Source organism: Sphaeroforma arctica (assembly GCF_001186125.1).
Source record: "Sphaeroforma arctica JP610 unplaced genomic scaffold supercont1.725, whole genome shotgun sequence".
Lineage (NCBI taxonomy): Eukaryota > Ichthyosporea > Ichthyophonida > Sphaeroforma > Sphaeroforma arctica.
The window spans coordinates 35,914-45,147 of record NW_014039833.1 but is presented as its reverse complement, the minus strand read 5'-3'; the positions used below and the strand labels follow the sequence as shown (position 1 = coordinate 45,147).

At 45.3% G+C, this 9,234-nt stretch overlaps 1 protein-coding gene across 1 annotated transcript; it reads left to right on the top strand.

The window, feature by feature from the left end:
* Positions 1-1,852: 1,852 nt before the first annotated feature.
* SARC_08259 (hypothetical protein) lies at positions 1,853-7,354 on the top strand (the record flags this gene model as incomplete). Its single annotated transcript, XM_014297780.1, has 3 exons — positions 1,853-2,002; positions 3,625-3,682; positions 4,305-7,354. Coding segments are annotated over 3 exons (2,980 nt in total), but the record flags the coding sequence as incomplete, so codon positions are not given.
* Between the last annotated feature and the right edge of the window lie 1,880 nt (positions 7,355-9,234).

Below are 9,234 nucleotides of genomic sequence, written 5' to 3'. Positions count from 1 at the left end.
GTGTGTGTGTGTGTGTGCATTATATATATTTATAACTATATGTGTGTATGTATGAGTATATATATATGTGTGTGTGTGTGTGTATGTGTGTGTGTATGTATGTATGTATGTATGTAAATGTATATTTGTATTTATATATGCATGTATGTATATATATATGTAGGCATGTATGGTACATGTGGGTGTGGGTGTTGATGTGTGTGTATCATGTGAATTTTAATGCATATGTATGTATTTGTATATGTATAGATATATATATGTGTGTATATATATATGTATATATATATATATCTGTCTGTGTGTGTGTGTGTGTGTGTGAAAATGTATATACTTATGTATACGCATATATATATATATGAATTGTGTATTATAGTAAGTTCGTTTGTGTATGCACATTAGTACGTGATTTGTTCATTTCTTGTTTAACAACCCTGGAATTGCGAACTTATACTCAGTACTCGCCCACAACGTACTGATGACATTTTTATTCAGTTTTGTCCATTCTAAACTATGGTATATATGTATATATATATATATATATATATATGGCTGTGTGTGTGCTTGTGTGCGTGCAGTGCTCGGATGTATTTTTATGTTTGTGTGTATGTCTGCATGTGTGTGTGTGCATGTGTGCGTGCATATATATATTTATTTATATATATATATATATGTGTGTGTGTGTGTGTGTGTGTATGTATACATGTGTATATATATATATATGTGTGTGTGTGTGTGTGTGTATGCTTGTGTGTGTTTGTGTGTGTGTGTGTATGCTTGTGTGTGTTTGTGTGTGTGTGTGTTGTAGGTCCGAAATCGTATTTCACACATGGATGCTTGCCTATCATGCGCTTCCGGCTTGGTAAATAACCGTTCGCACCAATTCTTCTCTAGTGCCCAGGCGTGGAAAATATGTATACATTCATTATAGCACCAGCAACCGGAATGTGTCACCGCTAGTGAAGTCCTCCATATATGTACCCCTATCTTTCCATGCTTGCCGGTCCCAAATAAAAAAATTGTCTTCCGAAGTTTGTCTCTATCACTCTGGCGTGTGTTTTATGTTTTTCTGTGTTCCAACTGTACTACCCACAGCCTGAATACATTACTACTGATAGGGTGCCCCCACTCTCTCTTGTAGGCTATTTTTAGAAAATGCTGATGTGAACAAATACTGACTCGTATACGAATACAGACGGTGGGCTACCGCAGAGGCTGAACCGCCGAGCCAGTCATGCGCATACGCATTCGAGAGATACCTCCGAGCACGCCGAACCGCAAGTTAGAAGATGTGGCAGCCACAGCTCGCTCAATAAAGATACCGAAAAGAGGTATGTCGCTGGAGTATGGGAACGAAAGCCCAATTGCATATTGTTCTGTCGTGAAGTATACGAGCCGACAAGAAGGATATGCTCTCCTTTACCGACATGGTAGAATTCAGATGCTGTTTGTTGCAAATGATTCTCCGTGTTGGTAGGGGTGTTTGTAGGATACGGGCTTTTGTGCTGAATGCGTCGCTCAGAAAAGCGAATACCAGATACCAGCATCACACCTTGTCAATCCTTGTGTGGTCCATGCGAGAATACTTGCATATATGTATGTTGTCCTGTACGGCTAAGACATGACTCATCGTCCCACATAGTCATAGCCAGCCGAGCATAGAAGCTTCATTCATTGACATCTGGCAGTTTGTGAATGGGACAGAAAACTCAAAAACGATTTATCGATGTGGTGTTCTGCACCAACACCATGATCTCGAATCATGCCCACGTCATATTTTCTGTTAAATACAACTCCAAACTCCCTAAAACCTCAAAACCCTACATCTTAAAAACCCCTAAAATCTGTTTCACAGACAAGGCCGGCATGTTCGATGGGCATTGTCTGTCGAGAAAGACTCGCAGGCGAAGAACGCCATCAAAAATCAGGACGACTTTGCAAACTTTTTAGATCGGGCACGGGTAGGAAAGGAGCGACGGAACAACGTCAAGCTACACAAACATAGGTGTGTATGAAAGGAACTCAGACATGGGCGTGCATGAAAGCTCCACAGACCTGGGCGTGCATACAACCTGCACAAATATAGCTATATATGATAGCAGCATACACACAGGTATGCATGAAACCTACAGAAACCTTTATGATGAAAATTATACAACCATAGCTATTTATGAGCGTTACACAAACGTAGATATGTATAATACCTACACAAATATCCACATATGAAACCTACACAAACAAAACCTATGTATGACAGCAACTTGATATGCATAGGCATGAATGCTACACAACTATACCTATGTATGAAGCCTATGTTAAGATAGGTAAAATATTTTACGAAATCTGTACAGGCATTGGTTTGTATACTTGCACACAGACAAGTGCGTACGAACGCTACACAAACATAGCTATGCATGGAGGTGTAATTTATAGCATTTACTAATCAATGATACTCAAATGGCCACTTTTCGGAGGTCTATAGTGTACGTATCCTCAACGAGATTGGTCCTCAAGTTCATTGCGCGCGCATGTGCTGCACGGCCTTGGTAAACGTTCCCATTAGCTCCTTCGTATTTTTTTGAAGCTACCTCGCATTTATTTAAATAACCTTACTTTTAATTGATACACTTTGTATTTTATGTTTATTTTTGAAGGACTTTATATTGCTTCCCTCGCATATATCTGTATAAAGAATTTTTATATTGCTTCCCACGCAAATATGTGTATAATCTTCATATAAATTGACCCACTTTATATAATGTATATTTTGAAAGACTTTATATTGTTTGCTGCACATATATACTTGTATAATCTTCATTCAAATTGACCCACTTCATATAATGTTTATTTTGAAGGACTTTATATTGTTTCCTTCGCATATATTTGTATAATCTTCATTCAAATTGACCAACTTTGTATTTTATGTTTACTTTGAAGGATTTTAAATTGTTTCCTTCGCATATATTGGTATAATCTTCATTTAAATTGACCCACTTTGTATTTAATGTTTATTTTGAAGGACTTTATATTGGTTCCCTTGTGTACTTTGATACAACCATCATTTGTATTGACAGACCTTGTATTACATCCTTTGTTATGTTTATTCCATATACCCTTTCTTTCTCAAAAAGGTTTATTCACTCCGATGCAAATTTTATCGTCTCTTGTGTCCGACCCACTGCAATAATACTGCATATCTGAACCTGCCTTTCGATAAAGTACGAACCCGCCTGTGGCTTTATGTATGCGCCTACTAATGTTTCACATTAAGTCTGACCCTGCCTTTCGAGAAGGTACAAAATCTGCCTGTGCGTTTTCGTGTGTGCATCCTATTGGCTCATATTAGTGTACCTCCAGCACGATGCCAGTGTTGGCCTGTAGCGCAGTTTGTACCCATGACTACCCTCAATTACAACTAGTTGGGTTTGGATCCTTATTGATAAACGAGCAGGAGCTTGCGAGGGCTACCGTCCTTGGGAAGTTTGACCCCTACAACTGTCCTCGATACGATACGATACGATACGCCTCGCTGTTTGCTGCCAGAGCACGGGATGAACACAGTCTTCGTATGATCACATATGCTAATCGGTTGTCCACCTTCTGCATGAATATACCTTATCACTGCAGGTCGAAAGGTATAAGCGAGGAGGCGAACGAGCGCTTCAATGCCCACTACTCCGCAATGGTATGAACAACTCAGACGTGCGGTGGTTTGGGTGTCAAAGCTGATATCAGCTCTTTGGCTGTGGCAGAGTATATATGTGTTTCATTGTGTGTTGTGGGTATTTGGTTCATAGTAGTGTGTCTCGGGATGTGAGATCCCGAGGGATTGACGGTATCCCTCCGGGGTAGGAGAGGTGGTTTTTTTTAAGTATGTTGATTGACTCTGGCCTTGTATAATTGGCTTTCTCTATGTCCCTCTGGGGTAGGAGAGATGATTTGGTTTTAGTGTGTTGATTGACCCTGGCCTTGTATAATTGGCTTTATCTATCGTGAATGTTGTGGGGTGTCTATAGCCTTTGGGATGGAACTCGTACCCTTTTAGTTTAAAATTAACAAACCACATAGCGTTCAGAATGAACCATAATTTGAAGTATGCTTTCACCCCGCACACTACCAGTGTGCATGTATTGACACCACGTGTTTCTCGCTGGCGAGATAGTCGCGTGTTCAACGCGTCACACAGAGTTTTCCGAAATGCAATCAATGCAGAGCTGTGGTCATGTGCACTCGTAAGTTCATGCACAATATAACGTACTCATCCTATCTATTTTCTCTGTCTCTGCTGTTGCTTGTTTTTCTCTCAGACGCGTAAGGATGCTACTCCCCCAACCCCCGCGTCACACGACCGACGAAGTAGTATGGACGCTGCAATTAATCGAGCCGCAGACGTGCCAAAGTTACAGCTAAGTGAGAGAGCATGCTCAGAACTACCTAGGCCGTCCGCGAACCCAAATGTAGGGCAATTGTCGTACGCGCAGGTTGCGGATCCGACCCTTGCCCAGTCGCCGAACTCGGAACCCTCGATGAGAGCTATCATCACACGTACGACAAGTATCACATCCATCAAATACAATCCCTCAATCGAGTACCTCACCGCGCCGTTCAGCACGGGCCACTTTGTCCCGTCCGAAGGGTTCTTTACCGATGACGAGGGCTCGCACGAGGGCTGTGTGCAGTCCCAAAGTTTTGGGACCAGGACAGTACACATGGGCGTTCAGGATTCATTAATGGGTTTAAACTCGCACGAGGGGGACGATGCTTGTGTGGATCGCGCTGTCGGCAAGGACAGTAGTCGAAGTCATAGACATAGCAACAGTGTGAAACCACGAGGCGTGACGGATTCCAGCATGTCGATGCAGCGCATATCCAGCTACACGTTTGGCAAGGAAGGCGATGAGAAGTACAGCATGGAATCGCACGACGACTACGGGAAACCCGGCACGAGCTCGGGTACTTGGAACGGGACCACAGGCATGCGCACCAATAGCTTCAGAAACGCGGTCCAGGCCCAGGCTGTGAAGTCTGAGTACCTGTCCGTAGCCAACCGAGAGGTCACACCCGGCCCTATGCCCAAGAGAAAGGGCCGCTTTTCGGTGACGCCCAAGCTGGATCTGCCCAGATCCCCGCCGCTCTCGCCCAGACGGACACTGAGTGAGCAGGCCACGTCAATGGCCAAAAACAGCAACAGTACGGGCACCATGACCATCAGAGCTCGTCCCGGGAGCGCCAGGAAGTTCAAGGTCAGTCCGGTGGTTGCCAAGGATACCACACAGTGTGCGGGCGGTACGAAGAAACTAGGATTCCCAGTAATGCCGGATATGAACCGCGCGCATACGTCGCAAACGCCGACGCGTATGACGCTGAGCAAAACGCTGGACGCGGAACTGGGCGTCGCAAATGGCGTGGACGGCGCAGATAGCGGGGATAGGATCGTACAAGTACCACAAGTACAACGGAATACACATGCACTGCCTGTACGCCCGGCTCTGAACTCCCATGCATCTGCATTGGATGACGCGTTTAATCGCCCGAGCCCGACCCAGAATCAGAACCAGAACCAGAACGACCGGGTTTCTACCAGAACCCTAGCCAAGAACACGGGTTTGGAATCCACTTCGCCTACACAACGGGGTGCGGCGAAGCGACCGCCGTCACCGCTGCGGCTGAAGGTGTCCGCAGAATACGACTACAACGATATACACAGCCCTCAGACACCCTCAGACATTCACATGAACAAGACCACCGACAGCCGGCAAGACCCATCCATTACGCCGCGGATACTAGAGCACGCTCCGAGCACCGAAAACGTGACCATCGACGTGACCAAATCCCTTAATACAACGCTGTCACCTCGGCTGTGGGACGGGCGGGAGATCCCGGTCGAACAGGACAAGAGCCCTTCGAGGAAGACCAAGTCCCACTCGCGCCGACATAGCACGGGAAAGGCATTCAAAGGACTGGTAAAGCTGGCCAGGAGCGCGTCGGCTTACACCGGGGTAGGCAGCAGCGGGAATATGACTACCGGAAGCCCCCACACAGCCAAACGCACGAACAGTGATCTCGACAATACCACGGTACAGGTACCGGAGGGTAGCATAAATGGCACGGGCCAATGGGAATCCAAGGATGTTAAAAGTACGCGGGAGACGGACTGGCGGCGGCGGTCGAGTGGGACCGATGTGTTTGAGTCCAAGGCGACACTTCGGAAACAACCCGTGAGAAGAACAAGCGAAAGGGACAAGGATCGTTCATGGGGACGTTCGTATCAACAAATCTTTTCTCCTTCAAAGTGGGGCAAATCCGGCTGGGGTAGCCTGCAGAATGTCAATCCGGCGGATAAAGACAGCGCGCAGTCACGCACCGATTCTATAAATAGAAAGGACAGTCATAGCGATGAGGAAGGGGAAGCGGCAGCGGAAGCGGGGGAGGCCACGGAAGGCAGTGAGGGCAACGCAAACGCACGGGACTCAATGGAGGCGGTCTTGTTACCACCAGAACAACCCACACCAGGTACACCGTCGGGGTTGTCGGTAGGCAGGCGAAATAGCGATCTGCATCTGGCCACAACACCGAAGCACACGCGTGTGCCGGTGAAGGGATTGATGCGCTCGGACAGTGACTCTGGCGTGCTCGGCGCGAGTCGGTTAGACGTTTCGAGAGATATCAGTGAAGAATCGACCACAGACACTGACACCAGTCTTCCGAGAAATACGAAGTGGAGGTTGATTCAAACACGGCTGCGGGCCTTTAAAGGGTCTAGCTCAACTTCATTCAGGGCACAGGTTGACCGTAACAATAGCACGAATTCATCTGTAGATAAGATTCACTCGCTACCGAACCGTACGATGGTATATCCACTGGAAAGCCGTGGTACGAAAATTCCAACAGAGATGCGGCATTCGCGGGAGAGATCGAAGGATGGAGATAAGGGGCACAAGGATGATAACTATGCATCCGATAACAGGATGAGTAAGCTGTTTAGGTCCAAATCATCATCGAATAGTACGAAGGAGGGAGAAGTGCAGGAGAATGGAAGAGACCGAGGAGCTCAGGATGAGAAACAGAAGAATTCATAGCGCAGTCTAACATATAGCACGTTGCTACATGCATTATAATTTATATATATATATATACCTATATATATTTTATATGTATATGTATATGCATATGTATATACTTAACAATACGTAGCCTCGGTGCGAAAAATGGGCGCGGGGGAGTGGTGCTGGACACTAATAATAAGATACACAGACTAGTAACCTGACAGGTTAGATCATAATTTAAAAGCACGTTGAATTGCGCAGATGTCTGCGCCGGCGATGCTTGTCTATAAGATAAACAGATTTTGAGTATGTCCCTTTGTTCTATTTTTCGGCCAGGAGGCTTTATGCCAACTAAGCATGGTTCCTTCGTTCCTTGCATTGGAAGGGACATGTGGGTACGAGTAACCATTCCCAGATTACGTTTTGTTGGCTCAACTAGTTTAATACGCTTAACATCAATCCGGCAACGCGGCACAGTCGCCCGCAGGTATAATTGACTATTACACGGCTTTTTAAGGTTTATGGTTAGGGTTTACGGCATGTGCGATCGGCCTTCGAAGTATTTGTACGGGTTTGTCGCGGTTCACCCGTTTCCCCGAGCCCTATATATCAGTAGTACTTTTAGGGTTTAGGGTTTACCAGCAGTTGTGCTCAGAAATATCGTATCACTGAACATTTATGTACGTTTATTGTACAATCCGGATCAAAATATCACATTTCATACACATCCGCAAAGCTGTAGAGGCAGTAGGCACATGGCTAAACGGTACACGCGTGCCGTCTGCGTCTGTGTCTGACAATGGTATATGCTACCTGCAGCTCGGTTTTATAAACGTAGGGCAGTACGTTCAACGGACTCAAGACACCCTGAGTCCCTGACTAAATTCAAGACTACACAGCATGACCCTCTAGAGAATAAATGAAATAATATGCCTGATCGGACTATTGCTCGAAGGACTGCACACTCACAGTCTACACTTTCGTTCGCAAAACCAACCCGCTTCAACGTAAATATGTATTCACAACAAGGCCTCCGTAAATTTGACACTATCCAAACCGTTTCAAAGTATGTATTTATGTATTTCAAGGCTGTATGACAGTACAAAACTCAAAACTCAAAGACTGGATATAGCCCATAGCCCTCTACATTGAACAACAAGACTATGCATAGCCTTGTTGTCCAATGTAGAGGAGGGCTATACATAGCCTTCTTGTTCAATTTAGAGCAGGGCTATGGACTGGGGGTCCGGGGAGAAAAAGGTCGTCCTATTTTGCGAAAGCCCGCCAAAAAGAATATCCCACGGGACATGTCATGACTCATGGGTCCACGTTCACATTCTGGTGTCAAAATAAAATTAAACTAAAATATCACACAATTTCACAGTTAAAACACTATGTATCAGACTATCAGTGCATAGAAAAATTCAACAAACTCTGTAATATGGTTTATCCCTTAGACAGCAGCTAAATACAGAGACATATTTGCTTATAACTATGCGCTTATTGGCTATTGATCTCGTATGTACGTTTGACATATAGTTATAATATAGACCCCCAAGTTCACACACATTGAAACGCACACTAAAAGGAACAAGCGGGCACACGATATTGTCCTTCGCGCAGATACGCAATGAGCTCAGCAAAGCTAAGGCTAGGTTTTGGCTTTGAATCGCACGTACACAGCAGTCTTCCCAGACTGTGTGTGCGATCAATACACAGTTTGACCCGGACACCAGCTAGTACGAATACTATATCGCGATGTGAGGCTTTGCGTAAAAACATATCGCGTTTCCATGGAAAATATTCGGAGCCGATCTCTGGCACAACCCTTGGTCCATCCAGAATAGCCGTACGAAGCTTCCACCCGAGTGAACGAGAAGCTCTTGAACTCCAAAAGAAAGAGAATAAAAACCAAGCACCCGTCAAGGGTAGTATAGGTGGATTAGGTGTTGGAGTGGGTGGGGGCGTTGATAGCCTGCGTTTTCTAGATCGAGTAGGGAATGAACCGTGTAAGGGATGTGGTGCTACATTTCAGTGCGATGCCCCTGGGGAAGTGGGGTACGTGCCTGAAAATAAACTATTTCCCCCCGCAGAGACGGAGGTGAATAATAAATACTCGCAGAAGAGGAAAGTGGAGGATTTGAACGCAGAGTTTAAGGACCTGGGTTTGGATAGGTATTTATCCTTTGGA